This window comes from Lytechinus variegatus, chromosome 4, assembly GCF_018143015.1.
Source record: "Lytechinus variegatus isolate NC3 chromosome 4, Lvar_3.0, whole genome shotgun sequence".
Lineage (NCBI taxonomy): Eukaryota > Metazoa > Echinodermata > Echinoidea > Temnopleuroida > Toxopneustidae > Lytechinus > Lytechinus variegatus.
In genome coordinates, this window is record NC_054743.1 from 25,443,021 (window position 1) to 25,467,815 (window position 24,795).

General features: G+C 37.9%; 1 protein-coding gene and 1 long non-coding RNA gene across 2 annotated transcripts; both read left to right on the plus strand.

Moving 5' to 3' along the window:
* Positions 1-488: 488 nt before the first annotated feature.
* Positions 489-10,866, plus strand: LOC121412912 (acid-sensing ion channel 1-like). Its single transcript, XM_041605673.1, has 7 exons — positions 489-618; positions 3,607-3,780; positions 4,517-4,647; positions 5,741-5,928; positions 6,495-6,639; positions 9,734-9,796; positions 10,733-10,866. Exons 2-7 carry the CDS (start codon positions 3,614-3,616, stop codon positions 10,864-10,866), a joined length of 828 nt encoding a protein of 275 aa, XP_041461607.1. The 5' UTR covers positions 489-618; positions 3,607-3,613.
* Positions 10,857-22,829, plus strand: LOC121412619. Its single transcript, XR_005969643.1, has 3 exons — positions 10,857-10,885; positions 20,992-21,083; positions 22,639-22,829. It is a non-coding gene; the product is annotated as an uncharacterized LOC121412619 (long non-coding RNA).
* The last annotated feature ends 1,966 nt before the right edge of the window (positions 22,830-24,795 follow it).

The following is a 24,795-nucleotide window of genomic DNA, read 5'->3' on the forward strand; positions in this document are numbered from 1 at the left end:
TAGTAGTAGTAGTAGTAGTAGTAGTAGTAGTAGTAGTAGTAGTAGTAGTAGTAGTAGTGGTGGTGGTGGTAGAAGTGGTATAGCAGTAGTAGTTTTGGTAGTAGTGGTAGAAGCGGTATAGTAGTAGTAGTAGCAGTAGTGGTAGTAGTGGTAGAAGTGGTAATCGTAGTAGTAGAAGTAGTAGTAGTAGTAGTAGTAGTAGTAGTAGCAGTAGTAGTAGTAGTAGTAGTAGTATTGGCCGATCGGCCGCTTTAAGTAGGCCTATTAAATAGTAATAATATGTGTAGTTTTAAAGAGAGTCCGTGAAAGTGTCCTTTCCCGAACTCGTTCACGAAATTCCAGTTGAATAGATCTTAATTTAGATATTCAGCTATTTTTTCTGAATTCGGTTTACCCTCTTCTTTTGACTATGATTAACCAAGTCTCATCATGGATATCTGTCTTTTCAGGTTATTTTGGCTTTTCTTGATCATGGCAGCTTTTCGCCCTTCTGCTCGTACAAATCAGCGATAGAGCAAAACACCTGTCAAGAAATCCTACAAGTGTGGATGTATATCAAAACTATACAGAGAGCCTTCCCTTCCCAACAGTGGCAATTTGCAACTACAATCAGTTAAGGTAGGTTTCATCAAAACAAAAATTACAGACTTTCATTAATATCTTAAATAAAAGTTATCTTGTTCCTTTTTCTGTTTCTTGTCTTTTTCCGTTCTTTCTCTCTTTCTTCATCATCATTTCCTTCATCTCTCTCCTCCTCCTCTTACCCGTCCGCCTCCTCCTTCTTCGTCTTTGCATTGACGCCTCCACGCGAAAATGCCTTGTTGTTCCGTATTTCTATTCCGTCGTATTCTGCTTCTTCTTCCACAAAATCCCGATCGTTCAACACGTGATTCATGTGAGCCCTGCTACATTATACGTCGTACGCTTTTGGCATTAGGCACCTTTCGCAAATCTCTACAACGCGAGATTAGAGTCGGGTAACTCAAAAGTTAACGATTAATCATAGACTCGAATTTCTAGATTGATTATACATTACAGTCAATACAATCAAACGTAGAAATCTGTTTTACAATCATTGCCAAGTTTTGTGTTACAGGCCCTATAGATCTTGCTTTTCGTGTGCAAAGCTCTTTCATACGATACCAGCATGCCATGCCATGCCATTTGCCTGCCTATGCTCGCGGCGGGATTGTACCTGTATCATGGCTATGACTCCAGCTGGCTTGAGACATGCGAAATGTAGATTATGACATGGATAAGAAAGTGGTTTTTCAAACAAATCGAGTACATATTGAGTAAGGAAAAACTTACCGACTTAAGGCTTAGATATAGATCATCACAGTCTATCGAATCGATATTGCATTTAATGTGCATTATTTGTGGATCACTGGCAAATGATTCCATGGGTCAGATCACCTCCCAAGCCGAATCATTTCCCATGCGTTGACATGTACACAGCATGCAACAGGCCATAAACCGTCTAATTTGCGGAGTTTTTTTCTTTTGCCAGCACCTTCTACATAAACGATATGCTTCTAGCACACAATGTAATGGGCAGTATGTTTTACTTTTCCGCAGAAATGGGGGGTTTGCCGGGGGTACACTTCCATTGATGAGTGGATACCAGGCGCGACCACGGGGTTTCAAAAACCACCCTAAACAAGTATTTGGGTTGTGACACCCTACTAGTAGTGGAAATATATCCCTTTTCAGTATTTTATTCATTGTTTCTTACACCCTCATAACGCTACATAGGCCTATACGTATACCCAATCTTTCCCTTTTACGTGTGGTCGCGCCTGGTATCCACCATTCAATGGAAGTGGGTCCCCCGGGCGGCCTCTCGAGCTCTGGGAGGAACCAAATTTGGATTTGGAAAGTCGTCCTAAATCAGATATATCGCTGTTACCATAGTAGCAACCAGAATTTTGCACACGAAACGCAAATTGAATGTTTCCGTTCCAGATGCGAAACGAAAAAAAAATCTCATGTCACACAATTTGCACTACAGGACGGAGTTTTACGACCATGACGACGGGCCCAAAAGTCTCTCCCAAAATGAACTACCGTTCTAAGTAAGCGTACGCGTCCTCAAACGAAAGGTCGGGAATGTCGCAATCTGCGACATTATGCGTTGCTGCGACATTATCGGTTGTAACAAGCCCTGCCCAGGCTCCGTTCCTTATCTAAATTCTCCCAAATTTGGTAGACATGTTGTCCATTACCCATTCTTGTGCATCTTTTGTTTCATTTTCTAAAATAACTCATGCATGACCGGGCAGACGCCATTTTGTCAATTTCAAGTCATTTGCATACCATTCTTTATTCTTTCATATTTCCGTTATCCTGCATGCTACAGACTTCTTACAAAATAATATTGCTATATATAGGCAAAGAGTTTCTTTATCACTTGCGACCATAACCTGCCTGAATTCAAATCCAAAATAGTCTCCCTTTAAAACTTCATATTTATTGAAATGTAAAGTCAGAAAATCGTTAATGGCCATAACTTTCTTGTGCTTATTCCTTTCGATCTCGTATTTATTGGAATTGTTCATTGCATTATATTAAACATGCTAATTTATTTTTTATGCATCAATATTTGTTCCGTTCTCGAGATAGCTCCCTCAAATATTTGAAAAATGATTATCTTTGATTAGTCGTCATTGCGTTATGTATGTATTTAAGTACTTGAAGATATGCCCTTTCAAGCCATTATAGATATACATTTTATAAACCTTACTTATTATTAAAGCCAATTCTTTCCAACTTGGCAGATAGGCAGATAGGTAGCGAAAAGGGCCAAAATTAACAATTTGAAATACAATGGCCATAACTTTCTTGTTTCTATTCATTTGCATCTCATATTTTCAGGGATTGTTATTACTTATTGCTTATTGATTGCAAAACGTGAGAAATCACAGGCATCAATGCATGCACATTGTTCGGATACGATTGCAGATCTAGTCTTCTTTTTCTTCTTCTTCTCCCTCTGCTTCTATCCCTTTTCCATCATCTTTTTTGCCCCGTCTTCCTTTCAACATCTTCGTCTTCTGATACTAGAGAGTGTCGCAAAAACTTTGCAAACGCTTTCTGGGACGTTGAAATCTACTGAAAATGCGCGTCGAATCACAATGAACAGATGAGAGATAGGTTAACCATGTCAGTATATCGTATCAGATATTCGAACCAGAGGAAATAATGCATATACATGTATGTTTTTTGTCTACAGTCCTGAGTCCCGTAACACAAAGGTTAGCAATTGATCATATATACACTTGACTTTTACGACTGATTGTACATTATACTTAATGGAATAAATCATAGAAAATGTTCTACGATCATTGCTATAAGCTTTGTGTTACGGGGCCCGGACAACATTTTGATTAACCGATTTTCGACAAAGGCTGCTTATCTATAATGGGCGCTTGAAAATCGATTCTCAATGTTCCAGAAAGTGTCTACTGAGTGATTTGCAAAAACTTCCCTCATTCCTGTGATTAGTAACATCAATATAGACGTAGTTGTTTTTCACCACATTGAAATTTTATTCTCCTTTTCATACTTTTGATCAGTCTCCAATTTCTTTCATAATAATTCACATAGACGTTCCATGGTAGAGGGTACCGAACTGGGAGATTTCCTGCAAACATACACATTCGATTATCATTCTATCAAGACTATGGATACTTCGAGTCCATTTTTCCCCCTATTAAGCAATCACACAATGACCGATATTTTCACCACTTACGGACATCAGCTTGAGCAAACAGTTGAATTGTAAGTATAGAATAATTATTGGGAGGATTTTATTATTTATTGGAGAGTATTAGACCTTTCATTGGCCACCCCTCCCCCTCCCGAAACCATGAGTTTATGTCCTAGGCAGAGCAATTGGCCCCGTAAATTACATATATATATATATATTTGTTGTCACACCAACATAGCAGAGCTAGACTACAGGCGCCGCTACTCAGACGGCGGCGTCCACGTCAAATATTAACCCAAGGTTAAGTTTTTCAAAGGACATCATAACTTAGAAAGTATAGGACCTAGTTCATGAAACTTGAACATAAAGGTAACCAAGTATTAATAAAGATCATGCATGCTTTGTTTTCATGTCCCTTGATCAAGGTAAAATGTCATTTTGGGTCAATGGACATAGTACTTTATTTTCTTTATATGAATGTTTTCTTTTGTGAATAATAATTATTCAATAGCTGTTATCCAAATTACCATTGCTGCTATATCGAACCGCGTAATGCAGGCGAGACTGCCAGAGGCGTTCCATTTGTTTAATTTTCGACAACACCCTCCTTTGTCTTGTTCCCATTCGATCTGCAGACAGATTGACATCAACAACACTTTGCGATTTAATTGTCAAAGTTGTTTGTTCTTAGAGAGTTAATATTTGCCCCACAATGCCTTCTTATTCCATACACATTAGACTTATGTAATTTTTGTACATATTACAAAACTTAATTCTACATTTTTGTTTTGGTCATTGCTTGTCTAGTGCTATCTTCGGGAAGACAAGAGCTCTTGATCGTGACACTTACTTCTCGACAAAGATTACCGACTTCGGCCTTTGCACTGTCTTCAACGACGCGGAGAGTGGAAATCCACCTTTACTTATCAAACGCCCTGGTACACACACATATACTTATATACATGTTTATATATATATATATACATATATATATATAATATAATAAACATGTATATATATATATACTATATATATATTGTAAAGAAATGGATGAACAGAACAGTGGTAGGCGTAGCTTAAATCAAGGTTCCCCAGAGCTATCTACCCTTTTGGCAAAATTGGTGATGCCGAAAAGTGTCTCTGCCGGGAATCGAACCCGAGCCCCCAGCTTTGAACGCCGGTGCCTTAACCACTAGACCACAGAGACGGGTTAATGGTTAGGGCGAACCCAATCCGATCGATTGACCGTCAGATAGACAGATTTTCGACACTATACCAATTATAATTTCCTTTGTCGGGTTTAGAACAATGGGTCGAAAATCTGTCTTTCTGACGGTCAATTGAATCAGGGTTGCCTTAGCCATTAACCCGTCTCTGTGGTCTAGTGGTTAAGGCACCGGCGTTCAAAGCTGGGGGCCCGGGTTCGATTCCCGGCAGAGACATTTTTTCGGCATCACCATTTTTCCAAAGGGTAGATAGCTCTGGGGAACCTTGATTTAAGCTACGCCTACCATTGTTCTCTTCATCCATTTCTTTACAATATTTAAATAAAAAAGTTGCCAAAAAGCTGTTGTACATGTAAAGCTTTACACATTTGTATTTCTTCTCCCATACGTGTACTGTATCAAAGCAATAGCTTTGATCCAGCTGAGGCATGGCGGCTTGTCATTGTTCGAAACTCACCTTCACCCGACAAAGGAAATTATAATTGATATGGTGTCGAAAATCTGTCTTTCTGACGGTCAATTGAATCAGGGTTGCCTTAGCCATTAACCCGTCTCTGTGGTCTAGTGGTTAAGGCACCGGCGTTCAAAGCTGGGGGCCCGGGTTCGATTCCCGGCGGAGACATTTTTTCGGCATCACCAATTTTTCCAAAGGGTAGATAGCTCTGGGGAACCTTGATTTAAGCTACGCCTACCATTGTTCTCTTCATCCATTTCTTTACAATATATATATATATATATATATATATATATATATATATATATATATATATATATATGTAACAATAGTGCCCCCTTCTTATTTCAGGTGCTCTCAGTGGCTTGCAGCTTCGGTTAAATGTCGAGGCAGCGGAATACTTTTGGAGTCCTTCTTTCCGACCGTCATCAGGGTTCCAGATTGTTATATATGAATACGGTTCACAACCACTCATAGAAGACCAAGGCTTTGGGATAGCACCCGGCACCCATAGCCATATTGGGGTTGAAGTGATAGAGGTAACACCGTGTTATAATTCACAATGCTGCCCTGTGACATTAAATGTAGTGCAACCATTCTACACCCTAGGCAGCTTCTGCTGTACATGCATGATTAAAACTATTTTTAGTAATAAATGTGACATGTACATAGCATAACAAATGTACATTACCTCCCTTAAAATGGAGATCCAGCTTATATTGCCAAAATTAGATTCATGTTGCTCGATATATATACTACGCAGCTGGGGGCTTGGAGTTAGAATTATGATTTATTGTGTTGCACTTACATATTTCAAAATGTAACTCTTTCTGCCCCCATTGGCAGTGGGTACTTGAATGGTCATTGCCAATATATTGTCCGTTCCAATTGACAATGTCGCATTTTGATCGAATAGTACTAAAGAAAGTGAGTAAGATACATGTAGTGATATAATACTACTTAAATAAGGTTAAAACAGTATTAAGTTTCCAGTCGTAACATGTACATAAGGCTAGGCATATTGAATAATGCGATTTTTTTTTGTTATCTTGATGCGTTATTTTTTGTACTCATATATACATGTATGTATATTATGTTTTAATAGGCTTTGAACCAGGAACCCCCGTACGGATTGTGCCACGACAAACAACTGAAGTATTTTGATCGCTACGGATACGCCGAGTGTTATCTCGAGTGCATGGGCAATTTTTCTGTCAATGCTTGTGGATGCTCAGGCTGCGGAGTATTTAGTGAGTTTAACAGCCCGGTACACATAATGCGATTTCCGAATTTCAAAGAAATAATAATAACGTTTGATATTAACATTACAACCAATAAAAATCTTAGCGTTCAGAGTTTGGTGGTAGGACTACTAAAATCGAAATTCAGTCGAGATCGAGGCTCCCTGTAAGAATAATAGCAAATTCAAATCCAAGTCGTAATGATGTCATCATCGGCTGGGACTTCACGCCAATTTGACTTTAATCCGACCACAGGGCTTGCCGCAAAGCAAAATTATGCTTTTATTATTCCGAACAAATAAAATATCTCTTTTTTGGAAATTTCACATTGTAAAATGCGATTTATTGCAAAAAAAACCCTTCTCCATATAGTTTATTTTAGTAGGGGTACATATGGAACTCAAATTATATCAGGTAGCCACCGTTCCCGGGCGTCCGCTTCGTCTGGACAAATTTTCAAGTGGTTACAGAATTCTTGTGCGATGCACATAATCAGAGTCAGTGATTTCTTACTCTACCTTTAATTCTGCAAATTGGCACAAGCAAGAAGGAAATGGTGGATCGTATGTATGGGGTACTAACAGCCTCAAAACACAAATCTATAATTGCAACGTTTGGTTTCCAATTCCTGAAATAACTTGTTGCATTGCGCCGAAAGCCTTCTCCTCTCTATCCATGGGAGAACCCAGCACCATCTCGACCATACGTCCATTTTACCCCTCTTTTTCCCATATTAAGGCAAGTAATGCCACGATTTCCCCATGTCCTGCCACTTGAAGCTGCTCTTGCAGCATTATAAGTCTCAGGAGTCTCGGGGATAGGAGAGGCGGCATCTTGAAGAACTTCGGAAGATCAAATACACCCCACCACATCGGGCAAAAAAAAACTCACATTCATCGCAGGTGCACGCAGTTACAACTTGCGAGTAAGTAAGGACGGTGTACGTGAGCAGCACGTGTGAGTACGGCCCCCGCATAGAGATGTATATTGACACTAGAGTAATCGCTCGCGTTGACGCTCGCGTAATGCGGCTGTGATTCCATGTATTGCGCAGCCGCCATCTTAAAGAGGGCAAGAGCGCGGATTTATAACACACGGCTCTATGGGAGAATATCACATATTTCACTTTTTTACATTATATTTTCAATTTAATGCTGTATGCAACGTTAAAATCACAAGGCAAAACATTTTTATGTTAAAATATATGATAACCATGCATATTTTATAAAGGAGATGGACTGAACATCCAGAAAACGGGGGAAAAACGACGAGGTCGACTGATTCAATATATTAGCCATCATATAGCATATACCGTGACAAGGGTGTCAGATAAGGTCAACTTAACACTTTAGAGTGTTCATATGTTCTCTTGATTTGGTGCTCATTTGACACTCAGTGTTCAAGCAATATACTGTATTGAAACAACACTTAGAGTGTAAAATAAACACCAAATACTCAGAAGTGTTGAAACAACACCGTGACAGGTGTTGGATAGAAATATTTTAACAAAAATTATTGTTGAAGTTACACTTCACTGGAGTAACTCAACACTGTCTGTTGTTGGGGTATTTAAAAAAAAATACCCTAGTGTTAAGTTACACCGTCAGGCTGCAGGTGTTGAAGAACTTGAAATCGGACACCAAATGGTGTGAATCCGAACCGTGAAACAACACCAAAGCTGGTGTAAGTGGTGTTGGTATTTTTTTACACCAATGGGTGATTTAAACTTTCGTTTAAATGTTCGTTTCTGCAGGTGTTCGAGGGTGTCAAATGAACACCAAATGTTGTCAACTTCATAACATTCTCCGACTCGTGTTCAAATCGAACACCAAGACTGGTGTTGATATATTTTAACATCCTTAATGTTGGTAATCTTAACACCAGTGGCAGTGTAACTCCAACACCAGATGGTGAGGTCCTTTATTGATTGGGCTGCTAGATTTAACACCCGTGGTGTTAAATATAGCTATAACGTCGCATAGTCTCCAATATTATATTTAATGGGATTATCAGTGATTCACCATATGATTTCTACTTTGATTTCCTCAAAATTAACTAAAAGGAGGGGAAACTTCAGACCAAGCCCTGATCTACATCATATAGGTAATGCACGTACAGCAACCTATTTTTCCCCCGTTTTCTGGATGTTCAGTCCATCTCCTTTATAAAATATGCATGGTTATCATATATTTTAACATAAAAATGTTTTGCCTTGTGATTTTAACGTTGCATACAGCATTAAATTGAAAATATAATGTAAAAAAGTGAAATATGTGATATTCTCCCATAGAGCCGTGTGTTATAAATCCGCGCTCTTGCCCTCTTTAAGATGGCGGCAGCCCCGAACATGGAATCACAGCAATTTGATGAAGTCCGCCCTCTAGTGTCAATAATATACATCTCTATGGGCCCCCGTACCATAATGTGCCAAACGCAAGGAGATCGTACGTTGTGAACAGCTACAGCTCACTTGACACGTGCGCGACGTACGTTGCACGCAATCGCCCACTGCCAGGCGTGACGGGCACGCGCCACGAACTTACATCCTGGGTAGTCGTACGAGTGACGTGCGTTCACGCACTTGCTCTCCGTGTTCGCCACTTCTCCCTACGTTTTCAGAAAAACGTAGCGACCGTAGCCTCCCCCTAAGAACGTACGACCCCCCCCCCCAAAAAAAGGTACGGCGCGGCTTGTGACCAGGGCTTAAGCAACACTTAAAAATCTATAGAAGAATCTAAAGTGAACAAACCGTAATCTCGATAATCTATTGTTATTTTTGTGGGGGTACATGTGGATCTCTTTGCCTAATTTGCACCTACCAAGGGGGTGCAAAGTTGCACCTTCCCCAAGGGTACAATGTTGCACCCTATAGGTGCGCCTAGTGTGGTATCCAGTCTGCACCTTTAAAGATGCAAAGTTGAACCTATTTTCCTTCATGTCTAGAGAGATTTATAAACATTGTATGTTCAGGTGAAACGATCGAATAGAAATATCATAGCAAAATCTCACATCTAGCCGATATAGCTGTTTGAAATTTTTTTTCGTTCTATTCAATTTAATCATATTTTGGGGGTATTTTATTCCCCCGTCTTTTATGTTGTAGATGTAAGTGATGCGCAAGAATGCACTCTTTGGGAAACCTTCACGTGTACGTCTGGATCGTTCGGTAAGTAAATTTTACTTAATCCTTTTCACATTACTTTACATTAACTGCAGCATAATTCCATACCCCTCCCATTCCCATATTGTGGAAGCGTCGTGCTATAGCGGTTCTGACTCTCGCCTTGTAATCAGAGGGTCGTGTGTTCGAATCCCACCATAGCCTAGCGTCCTTTGGCAAGGCGTTAATCCACACTTTGCCACTCTCCACCCAGGTGTTAAATGGGTACCCGGTAGGATGTGAAAGCCTATATGTAATATGCCTAGCAATTGAGTCTTGGAACTCTTGTTGGAATGCTCCCCAGGGAGTGGAGAAGGTGCATACATTGTATGCGGGCATGCAAGGATCCGATGACCGGGGTATGTCTGTAAAGCGCTTAGAGACGTCGCGACGCGTCGTTCCGATGTATTAAGCGCTATATCGCTATATAAATGCGGAATATTATTATTATATCATTATAAGAATATTTGTAACATGATAAAAGTCAAAGGCTCCTTATGATACAAACATTCAAGTAGATTGATGAGTTGACGTTGGGGCAGTTCAGTGTTGGGGTTGATAATCCCCACCCCAATAAATGAATAGATAAGATTGTAAATAAATTTGATACGAAATATATGAACAGACAAAAAATATATTTAAAAATGAACAACTATATGAATAATTTGTTACAGAAATGAATGAATAAATGAATAAGTAAGTAAATAATATATGAATAAGTGAATGAATAAATAAGTGAATGTACGAATAAATGAATCAAGAATTATGTAATATGTAAATATATGTATACACAAATAAATATACAAATAAATAAATAAATGTGAAAAAAACAATCCTCAGAAGAATTACTGCCTTGCTCATTTTCGTCTTGCTTTTAATAAAACATTGCATCAGTATAAAGCATCCTAATATTTACTCTAATTTAATCACTTCATTTTTTAGCTGACTTTGTTGAGAACGAGACGTGTGATTGTCCCGTGGCTTGCCGTGTCCTAACCTATCAACCATCCATCTCAACCACCAAATACCCAACCACAACGTGGGCCGAATATTACCAATCCATCAGCCTGAATTGAAGCTTGGAGACTATATGAAGTGAGTAGATGGGATTCACGTTGTAACCTGATACAGATTTTCAGGGCCCTGGACAAAAAAATACTTCAAATTGAATATCATCATTGTTTATAAAAAAAAACGGGTTTTACACGACAAAATTTAAAGGTCAAGTCCACCTCAGAAAATTTTTCATTTGAATGAATAGAGAAAAATCAGACAAACACAATGCTGAAAATTTCATCAAAATCGGATGTAAAATAAGAAAGTTATGACATTTCAAAGTTTCGCTTATTTTCAACAAAATAGTTACATGAACGAGCCGGTTACATCCAAATGAGAGAGTCGATGATGTCACTCACTCACTATTTCTTTTGTTTTTTATCGTTTGAATTTTACAATATTTCAATTTTTACGAGTTTGACGATTAGGACCTCCTTGCCTGAAGCACAACATGTTAAAATAATGAATTCCACATGTTCAGGGAGGAATGAAACTCCATTTGACACGACAGTGACAAGAAAATAGAATTTGTTTAACAAATTTTCGGCATTACTCCTATTTGTTTAAGATCAGTATGCTCGATCTGTAATGAAAATCATAAGATCAGTATGCTCGATCTGTATGAAAATCATAAATCATAAGTCAGAAAAATTGGAACCAGTGGGATTCGAACCTGCCATCTACTGCTTTCCGGGCAGCGACTCAACCACCAGGCTATTCTGGTTCACGGTTAAGCCACGATGAACTGGAATTCAAATACCCTCGATCCTCTTCTTTCTGACTCATTACTATTCAAATGCCGTCCGCCGTGGACAATAGATAGTAAATTAAGAGGCTTTTATAGGAGGAGATTATAATTTGTTTAACAAATTTTCGGCATTACTCCTATTTGTTTAAGATCAGTATGCTCGATCTGTAATGAAAATCATAAGATCAGTATGCTCGATCTGTATGAAAATCATAAATTATAAGTCAGAAAAAATTGGAACCAGTGGGATTCGAACCTGCCATCTACTGCTTTCCGGGCAGCGACTCAACCACCAGGCTATTCTGGTTCACGGTTAAGCCACGATGAACTGGAATTCAAATACCCTCGATCCTCTTCTTTCTGACTCATTACTATTCAAATGCCGTCCGCCGTGGACAATAGATAGTAAATTAAGAGGCTTTTATAGGAGGAGATTATAATTTGTTTAACAAATTTTCGGCATTACTCCTATTTGTTTAAGATCAGTATGCTCGATCTGTAATGAAAATCATAAGATCAGTATGCTCGATCTGTATGAAAATCATAAATTATAAGTCAGAAAAAATTGGAACCAGTGGGATTCGAACCTGCCATCTACTGCTTTCCGGCAGCGACTCAACCACCAGGCTATTCTGGTTCACGGTTAAGCCACGATGAACTGGAATTCAAATACCCTCGATCCTCTTCTTTCTGACTCATTACTATTCAAATGCCGTCCGCCGTGGACAATAGATAGTAAATTAAGAGGCTTTTATAGGAGGAGATTATAATTTGTTTAACAAATTTTCGGCATTACTCCTATTTGTTTAAGATCAGTATGCTCGATCTGTAATGAAAATCATAAGATCAGTATGCTCGATCTGTATGAAAATCATAAATTATAAGTCAGAAAAAATTGGAACCAGTGGGATTCGAACCTGCCATCTACTGCTTTCCGGGCAGCGACTCAACCACCAGGCTATTCTGGTTCACGGTTAAGCCACGATGAACTGGAATTCAAATACCCTCGATCCTCTTCTTTCTGACTCATTACTATTCAAATGCCGTCCGCCGTGGACAATAGATAGTAAATTAAGAGGCTTTTATAGGAGGAGATTATAATTTGTTTAACAAATTTTCGGCATTACTCCTATTTGTTTAAGATCAGTATGCTCGATCTGTAATGAAAATCATAAGATCAGTATGCTCGATCTGTATGAAAATCATAAATTATAAGTCAGAAAAAATTGGAACCAGTGGGATTCGAACCTGCCATCTACTGCTTTCCGGGCAGCGACTCAACCACCAGGCTATTCTGGTTCACGGTTAAGCCACGATGAACTGGAATTCAAATACCCTCGATCCTCTTCTTTCTGACTCATTACTGACTCATTACTGACTCATTTCTGACTCATTTACTATTTCTGACTCATTACTATTGACAGATCGAGCATACTGATCTTATGATTTTCATTACAGATCGAGCATACTGATCTTAAACAAATAGGAGTAATGCCGAAAATTTGTTAAACAAATTATAATCTCCTCCTATAAAAGCCTCTTAATTTACTATCTATTGTCCACGGCGGACGGCATTTGAATAGTAATGAGTCAGAAAGAAGAGGATCGAGGGTATTTGAATTCCAGTTCATCGTGGCTTAACCGTGAACCAGAATAGCCTGGTGGTTGAGTCGCTGCCCGGAAAGCAGTAGATGGCAGGTTCGAATCCCACTGGTTCCAATTTTTTCTGACTTATGATTTATGATTTTCATACAGATCGAGCATACTGATCTTATGATTTTCATTACAGATCGAGCATACTGATCTTAAACAAATAGGAGTAATGCCGAAAATTTGTTAAACAAATTATAATCTCCTCCTATAAAAGCCTCTTAATTTACTATCTATTGTCCACGGCGGACGGCATTTGAATAGTAATGAGTCAGAAAGAAGAGGATCGAGGGTATTTGAATTCCAGTTCATCGTGGCTTAACCGTGAACCAGAATAGCCTGGTGGTTGAGTCGCTGCCCGAAAGCAGTAGATGGCAGGTTCGAATCCCACTGGTTCCAATTTTTTCTGACTTATAATTTATGATTTTCATACAGATCGAGCATACTGATCTTATGATTTTCATTACAGATCGAGCATACTGATCTTAAACAAATAGGAGTAATGCCGAAAATTTGTTAAACAAATTATAATCTCCTCCTATAAAAGCCTCTTAATTTACTATCTATTGTCCACGGCGGACGGCATTTGAATAGTAATGAGTCAGAAAGAAGAGGATCGAGGGTATTTGAATTCCAGTTCATCGTGGCTTAACCGTGAACCAGAATAGCCTGGTGGTTGAGTCGCTGCCCGGAAAGCAGTAGATGGCAGGTTCGAATCCCACTGGTTCCAATTTTTTCTGACTTATGATTTATGATTTTCATACAGATCGAGCATACTGATCTTATGATTTTCATTACAGATCGAGCATACTGATCTTAAACAAATAGGAGTAATGCCGAAAATTTGTTAAACAAATTATAATCTCCTCCTATAAAAGCCTCTTAATTTACTATCTATTGTCCACGGCGGACGGCATTTGAATAGTAATGAGTCAGAAAGAAGAGGATCGAGGGTATTTGAATTCCAGTTCATCGTGGCTTAACCGTGAACCAGAATAGCCTGGTGGTTGAGTCGCTGCCGGAAAGCAGTAGATGGCAGGTTCGAATCCCACTGGTTCCAATTTTTTCTGACTTATAATTTATGATTTTCATACAGATCGAGCATACTGATCTTATGATTTTCATTACAGATCGAGCATACTGATCTTAAACAAATAGGAGTAATGCCGAAAATTTGTTAAACAAATTATAATCTCCTCCTATAAAAGCCTCTTAATTTACTATCTATTGTCCACGGCGGACGGCATTTGAATAGTAATGAGTCAGAAAGAAGAGGATCGAGGGTATTTGAATTCCAGTTCATCGTGGCTTAACCGTGAACCAGAATAGCCTGGTGGTTGAGTCGCTGCCCGGAAAGCAGTAGATGGCAGGTTCGAATCCCACTGGTTCCAATTTTTTCTGACTTATGATTTATGATTTTCATACAGATCGAGCATACTGATCTTATGATTTTCATTACAGATCGAGCATACTGATCTTAAACAAATAGGAGTAATGCCGAAAATTTGTTAAACAAATTATAATCTCCTCCTATAAAAGCCTCTTAATTTACTATCTATTGTCCACGGCGGACGGCATTTGAATAGTAATAAGTCAGAAAGAAGAGGATCGAGGGTATTTGAATTCCAGTTCATCGTGGCTTAACCGTGAACCAGAATAGCCTGGTGGTTGAGTCGCTGCCCGGAAAGCAGTAGATGGCAGGTTCGAATCCCACTGGTTCCAATTTTTTCTGACTTATGATTTATGATTTTCATACAGATCGAGCATACTGATCTTATGATTTTCATTACAGATCGAGCATACTGATCTTAAACAAATAGGAGTAATGCCGAAAATTTGTTAAACAAATTATAATCTCCTCCTATAAAAGCCTCTTAATTTACTATCTATTGTCCACGGCGGACGGCATTTGAATAGTAATGAGTCAGAAAGAAGAGGATCGAGGGTATTTGAATTCCAGTTCATCGTGGCTTAACCGTGAACCAGAATAGCCTGGTGGTTGAGTCGCTGCCCGGAAAGCAGTAGATGGCAGGTTCGAATCCCACTGGTTCCAATTTTTCTGACTTATGATTTATGATTTTCATACAGATCGAGCATACTGATCTTATGATTTTCATTACAGATCGAGCATACTGATCTTAAACAAATAGGAGTAATGCCGAAAATTTGTTAAACAAATTATAATCTCCTCCTATAAAAGCCTCTTAATTTACTATCTATTGTCCACGGCGGACGGCATTTGAATAGTAATGAGTCAGAAAGAAGAGGATCGAGGGTATTTGAATTCCAGTTCATCGTGGCTTAACCGTGAACCAGAATAGCCTGGTGGTTGAGTCGCTGCCCGGAAAGCAGTAGATGGCAGGTTCGAATCCCACTGGTTCCAATTTTTTCTGACTTATGATTTATGATTTTCATACAGATCGAGCATACTGATCTTATGATTTTCATTACAGATCGAGCATACTGATCTTAAACAAATAGGAGTAATGCCGAAAATTTGTTAAACAAATTATAATCTCCTCCTATAAAAGCCTCTTAATTTACTATCTATTGTCCACGGCGGACGGCATTTGAATAGTAATGAGTCAGAAAGAAGAGGATCGAGGGTATTTGAATTCCAGTTCATCGTGGCTTAACCGTGAACCAGAATAGCCTGGTGGTTGAGTCGCTGCCCGGAAAGCAGTAGATGGCAGGTTCGAATCCCACTGGTTCCAATTTTTTCTGACTTATAATTTATGATTTTCATACAGATCGAGCATACTGATCTTATGATTTTCATTACAGATCGAGCATACTGATCTTAAACAAATAGGAGTAATGCCGAAAATTTGTTAAACAAATTATAATCTCCTCCTATAAAAGCCTCTTAATTTACTATCTATTGTCCACGGCGGACGGCATTTGAATAGTAATGAGTCAGAAAGAAGAGGATCGAGGGTATTTGAATTCCAGTTCATCGTGGCTTAACCGTGAACCAGAATAGCCTGGTGGTTGAGTCGCTGCCCGGAAAGCAGTAGATGGCAGGTTCGAATCCCACTGGTTCCAATTTTTTCTGACTTATGATTTATGATTTTCATACAGATCGAGCATACTGATCTTATGATTTTCATTACAGATCGAGCATACTGATCTTAAACAAATAGGAGTAATGCCGAAAATTTGTTAAACAAATTATAATCTCCTCCTATAAAAGCCTCTTAATTTACTATCTATTGTCCACGGCGGACGGCATTTGAATAGTAATGAGTCAGAAAGAAGAGGATCGAGGGTATTTGAATTCCAGTTCATCGTGGCTTAACCGTGAACCAGAATAGCCTGGTGGTTGAGTCGCTGCCCGGAAAGCAGTAGATGGCAGGTTCGAATCCCACTGGTTCCAATTTTTTCTGACTTATAATTTATGATTTTCATACAGATCGAGCATACTGATCTTATGATTTTCATTACAGATCGAGCATACTGATCTTAAACAAATAGGAGTAATGCCGAAAATTTGTTAAACAAATTATAATCTCCTCCTATAAAAGCCTCTTAATTTACTATCTATTGTCCACGGCGGACGGCATTTGAATAGTAATGAGTCAGAAAGAAGAGGATCGAGGGTATTTGAATTCCAGTTCATCGTGGCTTAACCGTGAACCAGAATAGCCTGGTGGTTGAGTCGCTGCCCGAAAGCAGTAGATGGCAGGTTCGAATCCCGCTGGTTCCAATTTTTTCTGACTTATGATTTATGATTTTCATACAGATCGAGCATACTGATCTTATGATTTTCATTACAGATCGAGCATACTGATCTTAAACAAATAGGAGTAATGCCGAAAATTTGTTAAACAAATTATAATCTCCTCCTATAAAAGCCTCTTAATTTACTATCTATTGTCCACGGCGGACGGCATTTGAATAGTAATGAGTCAGAAAGAAGAGGATCGAGGGTATTTGAATTCCAGTTCATCGTGGCTTAACCGTGAACCAGAATAGCCTGGTGGTTGAGTCGCTGCCCGGAAAGCAGTAGATGGCAGGTTCGAATCCCACTGGTTCCAATTTTTTCTGACTTATAATTTATGATTTTCATACAGATCGAGCATACTGATCTTATGATTTTCATTACAGATCGAGCATACTGATCTTAAACAAATAGGAGTAATGCCGAAAATTTGTTAAACAAATTATAATCTCCTCCTATAAAAGCCTCTTAATTTACTATCTATTGTCCACGGCGGACGGCATTTGAATAGTAATGAGTCAGAAAGAAGAGGATCGAGGGTATTTGAATTCCAGTTCATTGTGGCTTAACCGTGAACCAGAATAGCCTGGTGGTTGAGTCGCTGCCCGGAAAGCAGTAGATGGCAGGTTCGAATCCCACTGGTTCCAAATTTTTTCTGACTTATAATTTATGATTTTCATACAGATCGAGCATACTGATCTTATGATTTTCATTACAGATCGAGCATACTGATCTTAAACAAATAGGAGTAATGCCGAAAATTTGTTAAACAAATTATAATCTCCTCCTATAAAAGCCTCTTAATTTACTATCTATTGTCCACGGCGGACGGCATTTGAATAGTAATGAGTCAGAAAGAAGAGGATCGAGGGTATTTGAATTCCAGTTCATCGTGGCTTAACCGTGAACCAGAATAGCCTGGTGGTTGAGTCGCTGCCCGGAAAGCAGTAGATGGCAGGTTCGAATCCCACTGGTTCCAATTTTTTCTGACTTATGATTTATGATTTTCATACAGATCGAGCATACTGATCTTATGATTTTCATTACAGATCGAGCATACTGATCTTAAACAAATAGGAGTAATGCCGAAAATTTGTTAAACAAATTATAATCTCCTCCTATAAAAGCCTCTTAATTTACTATCTATTGTCCACGGCGGACGGCATTTGAATAGTAATGAGTCAGAAAGAAGAGGATCGAGGGTATTTGAATTCCAGTTCATCGTGGCTTAACCGTGAACCAGAATAGCCTGGTGGTTGAGTCGCTGCCCGGAAAGCAGTAGATGGCAGGTTCGAATCCCACTGGTTCCAATTTTTTCTGACTTATGATTTATGATTTTCATACAGATCGAGCATACTGATCTTATGATTTTCATTACAGATCGAGCATACTGATCTTAAACAAATAGGAGTAATGCCGAAAATTTGTTAAACAAATTATAATCTCCTCCTATAAAAGCCTCTTAATTTACTATCTATTGTCCACGGCGGACGGCATTTGAATAGTAATGAGTCAGAAAGAAGAGGATCGAGGGTATTTGAATTCCAGTTCATCGTGGCTTAACCGTGAACCAGAATAGCCTGGTGGTTGAGTCGCTGCCCGGAAAGCAGTAGATGGCAGGTTCGAATCCCACTGGTTCCAATTTTTTCTGACTTATAATTTATGATTTTCATACAGATCGAGCATACTGATCTTATGATTTTCATTACAGATCGAGCATACTGATCTTAAACAAATAGGAGTAATGCCGAAAATTTGTTAAACAAATTATAATCTCCTCCTATAAAAGCCTCTTAATTTACTATCTATTGTCCACGGCGGACGGCATTTGAATAGTAATGAGTCAGAAAGAAGAGGATCGAGGGTATTTGAATTCCAGTTCATCGTGGCTTAACCGTGAACCAGAATAGCCTGGTGGTTGAGTCGCTGCCCGGAAAGCAGTAGATGGCAGGTTCGAATCCCACTGGTTCCAATTTTTTCTGACTTATGATTTATGATTTTCATACAGATCGAGCATACTGATCTTATGATTTTCATTACAGATCGAGCATACTGATCTTAAACAAATAGGAGTAATGCCGAAAATTTGTTAAACAAATTATAATCTCCTCCTATAAAAGCCTCTTAATTTACTATCTATTGTCCACGGCGGACGGCATTTGAATAGTAATGAGTCAGAAAGAAGAGGATCGAGGGTATTTGAATTCCAGTTCATCGTGGCTTAACCGTGAACCAGAATAGCCTGGTGGTTGAGTCGCTGCCCGGAAAGCAGTAGATGGCAGGTTCGAATCCCACTGGTTCCAATTTTTTCTGACTTATGATTTATGATTTTCATACAGATCGAGCATACTGATCTTATGATTTTCATTACAGATCGAGCATACTGATCTTAAACAAATAGGAGTAATGCCGAAAATTTGTTAAACAAATTATAATCTCCTCCTATAAAAGCCTCTTAATTTACTATCTATTGTCCACGGCGGACGGCATTTGAATAGTAATGAGTCAGAAAGAAGAGGATCGAGGGTATTTGAATTCCAGTTCATCGTGGCTTAACCGTGAACCAGAATAGCCTGGTGGTTGAGTCGCTGCCCGGAAAGCAGTAGATGGCAGGTTCGAATCCCACTGGTTCCAATTTTTTCTGACTTATAATTTATGATTTTCATACAGATCGAGCATACTGATCTTATGATTTTCATTACAGATCGAGCATACTGATCTTAAACAAATAGGAGTAATGCCGAAAATTTGTTAAACAAATTATAATCTCCTCCTATAAAAGCCTCTTAATTTACTAAGAAAATAGAAATATATCATATTTCATATAATAAAATACAAAAGAAAAAGTGAGTGAGTGATGCCATCAACTCTCTCATTTGGATGCAACTGGCTCGTTCATATAACTATTTTGTTGAAAATAAACGAAACTTCAAAATGCCATAACTTTCTTATTTTACATCCGAATTTGATGAGATTTTCAGTATTATGCTTGTTGAATTTTTCTCTTTTTATTCAAATCAGGTGTTTGTTGGGGTGGACTTGTCCTTTAAGGTGATTGTAGTTAAATTTCTACTTGTTGACGTTGTTGTACCTACCACATATCCAGGTTATGCTGCCTATGTTGGGTAACACACTTAGCACCCCCAAGTGAATCTTTGGGGGGTGCACCCCGCTTCCCAAGGTCATGGAGAGTTTACGAAAGAAGACGGGTGTCGTACCTTAATGAACCATAGAACGTCGTGACTTACTCAAGTATAACAACGACATGTCTCTGAGTACTCACTGTAGCCAGATCATTGCATATATCCACATTCTGCTTCCATGCAGAACCGGTCCATTTTTATCTGAATAATGTCATTAAAAAAAAACAAGGGGTGAGGTGCGGTCCCGCATGAAGGACTACAGAAGGACAATACCTTAATACCTTCTGGCTGATCATTTCATATATGATTATTTTTCGAAGATGCCATCCTAATTATCAAGTCCCTACTGTTGGCACATATATCCACATTAAATACTTCCAAAACAACACCCCCCCCAAAAAAGGGGGGGGGGAATGCATGAATGATTCAAATCGTGAATACAGACCAGTCATTATTTCCAGGCCAAGGGTTACATCGAAAATGTGTTTTCGATAACGATGCTCAAGTTATATGAAATACCAAAGTATAACCTATACTTTGGTTATGAAGGTTAATCATTCCGAGTCATTCTTTATTGATTGAGACGAACTTTCAGGAAGTGTGATTTTTTTTCTTCGAAATTCAGATACCATCTGCCAAATGTCTCTTGGTGCCCTTTCTTCAAATTATTACTCATTCATGCATGAAGCATCCTTGCATTGAATGAAAAGAGAGATCTACGATTTACAGATATAACAATCACTTATAGTTAATGTGAATAACTCATGATAAATCATCAATGATTTTTCTTAATTACGGGTTTTATTTGTTTCTTCTTCTGGAAAGCACTGTATATGCAAATCGTTCTTATCCAATTCTTTCACATTTTATATTTATTTTTCAGGGAGAACATTTGTTATGTCTCTATTTACTTCAAGGAAATCAGCATCAAACAAATCACTCAGAATATCGATTACAACTACTTCAGCTTTCTCTGTAAGTTTATAATTTCTTATTCAAATAAACATTTATTTTCTTCCATTTCATTACATTTTTCGTAAACATTAATTCATACACAAATCAATTCGTTATGAAAAATATAAATATGTACATGTTGGGTTTAAAAAAGAAGGCGTATACCCTAAAAGCTGAGGCTTGTTGTGGGATACGCCTATATATGTGTATATGAAAAAGTAATCAAAATTTAGAGAGCTAATGCTCAAATATTACAAGATATTGCATAAATCCACAATCTACATTCAATGAGTGACTGTTCAGCTAATTATAGCCCGTAAACTATTTATAATTCAACTTATTGATAATAAGATCAGTAGCTTTTCCGTTTTTTATGTTCTAGCAGGTAGGATTAAGACGGATTTTTTTCACTGATGCCCTCAGCTGAGAGATCTCTTGCCAATTGATATGATTATTTTGAATAGCCTTGGTGTTGTTGTTGTTTTTTAACCTGATTGCTATAAAAAAAAAACATGAATGCTTGTAAGCAAGCAACCAGAGTACAGACGGCTTTAGGCCTTCAATGAGGGACCAGATAATGAGGATGAATGCGTTACCAAAGGGCACTAGCGCTCCAAGTGCGAATCAAACCCGGGTCACCGGAATCCGAAACCCATGCCGAATGAGCTATCGCGCCTATCTGTAGGCTTTGATAAAGGTCAAGTCTACGCCAAAAATGTTATAATCAAAATAGAAAAATCAAAAAGCAAAACGCTGAAAATTTCATTGAAATAGCATGTAGAATATGAAAGTTTTGACATTTTAAAGTTATGCAAATTTTTCACAAAACAGTACGAATCACTGATGTAATGTCAAGTCCAAAATTCGCATTTTATGCTGGTAAAAGTGCGCCAAGCGTCGCCGAAATATATGCTCTAGAAAGTTTAGAAGCTTCGCAGATCGTTCGCAGAAGTCGCTTTGAGATGTGCTTTGTCTACAATTAGCTTTAACTTTTTTAAAATTATCTTGGCCATTCTGAAAAAAATTCTTTATAACATACCTATCACGTGTTATTCCAATGTCTTCATTGATAACTGCCTTTCGCTTATAAGCACAGATCCGAGGTAAGGATGGTTATCCCTCTCGAATCCCCTCGAATTTCCAATGTACAGCAGCAAATTCGAGAGGGTCGGGTCATCCTCCCCCTGCCAAGTAACGAAAGAAAATTTCAGTAAAAAATAAATGAATAGAAAAATAATCTCCGCGCATAAGCAGAGATAATTACGCTTCTTTGATTATTGTAGAGCGCCAATGATATCTGATAGAATAGCAATTGCAAGGCGACGTAATCATCATTAACATCGTTGTTATATATTTCAATGGAGTCATTAGAATGTGGCTATTTTCCCGCAGACTAAATGTATATTGGACGAAGACATTGCATTATCAAATCAAATTTATGAGAAAAATACTTTTTACATGAATTTCAGAAAGACCATTGCAATAAACTTTATACTAATTTCTCTTATTTCGAAATGTACATTTCAGATACAGTTAGAAAGGAATGTATTTCGCTGGTCCTGTTTTATCATTTCAGGTGACATCGGTGGTTCTCTTGGCCTATGGCTTGGTGGGAGCATCTTAACTGTCTTTGAGATTCTGGATCTGTTTGGAAACTCGATGTACACCTACACCTTACGTTTTCAGAATGTAAAGAAATAGATTTATTGGGAATGAAAAAAATTGTAAAACAATTACTGAAAATAAATGTATGATAATTATGTAAAATGGAATGAAATGGAAAAGAGTAAAATAAATAAAAATAAGTAAAATAGTAAAAAAACAGTAATAACAATAATGATCATAATGAAAAATAAACGAGGGGGAAATCTGTCCGAAGAAGAAGAAAGAGGAAAAGGGAGAAGAAAAAGAAGAAGAAAATGAAGAAGAAAGAAAGAAAGAGAGAGAGAAAGAAAGAAAGAAAGAAAGAAAGAAGGGAAGGAAGGAAGAAATATAAAGAGGGAGAAATAGAAGAAGATGAAGGATGAAAAGAAAGGGAGACAAATTTGCTAATGCAACTTATTCATGAATTTCCCTCTGCATGTCGGATATCAAAATTTATTATTTTCCTTCAAAGATTCAAATTTAAAATGTCATTGGAAGGTCTATGCATTTTCGTACTGGAATTTGGTTCCCGATTACCGGCTGAGAGACATCTTTTTTTCTGATATGTATCATTTTGTAATATTTTTACTGGTCTCATCGGTTTGTAATATATTTTCATTTAATATATATAATTTTTCTGTGAAGATATAATATAGGTGTGAATATTACTTGTAGTGAAAATGTTTAACCTAAGTTAGAAAAAAATACGAACTTCATTATTCTACGATATGATGAGTGGTGATTTGGCTTAATCAGAAAGCACGATTACATTTTGTGCAAAAATATACATTAAATTCTAAGTGGACGCTATAGAATTGTAAATGATTAAGGTTTACTTTTTTGTATTTATATGCATTTTGTTTTATTCTTGTAACAGATCCGTAGTTATACCCTATCATTTGTTGATTTGTACATACTATGAACCTATTGTAAAACAGCCACCTATTAAAAAAATAAAAGAAATTTTTTTTCTAGTGCTCATTGTACCGCTATTTGTCAAGTCACAACAATAATTTCTAAATTTGTTGTGGGGAAAATAACCGGGCTCCAGTCTGTCATAAATGTGATCAAATCAATAGATACTCTATGCCTGCTAGCTCAATATTTTTTAAAACACGACAAAAAACGAGCCCGAAGTCCCGTAGTGTAAATGACCCTACTTGAGTGGGAGCATTGTCAATATTCATTAAGGCCATTGTTTATAATTACTCAGTCTCTGATTGGGAATTCTTACTACCTTGGTTAAATAATCATTGGGAATGCTAAATCTATGATTATGATTTTATTGTGAAATATGTTTACCCTGTAATGAATTAAGCCATACCTAAATTGGATTGAACATTAACGTCATTAGGTAGAGATGATGAGTATTTTGTTCGACGTTGGCCTCTTTCTGAGAAACAATTATTTTTAAGATTGTGCTAGAGCGATGAAGAGGTGACTAGAGGGGAAGGAAATCGATAGATTTTTTAAAAGAAAACGAAATTCAAGCATTGTCAACAACAAGCCAAAATACCGAAAACATAAATCTGTGAAATAATAAACGTACTACTTTCAAGCAACTCATTCTGTCTGTCATCCCTAATTTCACTATCTTCCTTCCCCCTCCCTCTCTCCTCATCCCCATCCCCCTTCTTCTTAATTCACCACATCCCTCGGCTTTCCCCACTGGCATCGCATTCCTAACCATGCATAAATAACTAAGAAAACAAGCAAAAGGTCATAGCCTTTTTCGCGTAACATCGATTTAGCATCCTCTTGTTAGGTCACATGACTTTTCCAAACCCAAGTTAGTCGAAACTTTCAGCAAATTTAGCAGACTTCCATCAGGCAATTAGCAAAAGCAAATTAAAGCTCCCTCTTTTTTTCGAAACAAGAAGTACGAGTGCCTCGCAGCTGTCTAGAAAATAACACCCTACTTTATTTTGCAAACAAACATTCGCTGAAAAGGTTATTAAAAAGAGTGCCTACCTATAATCATGCTAATAGGAGATCCCTACCCTAGCTTTAGTGCGCTGGCATATGCAATTTACTCATTGTTGTTCGAATATCTTGATATATTACATATTCAAAACTATTTTTCACTTCT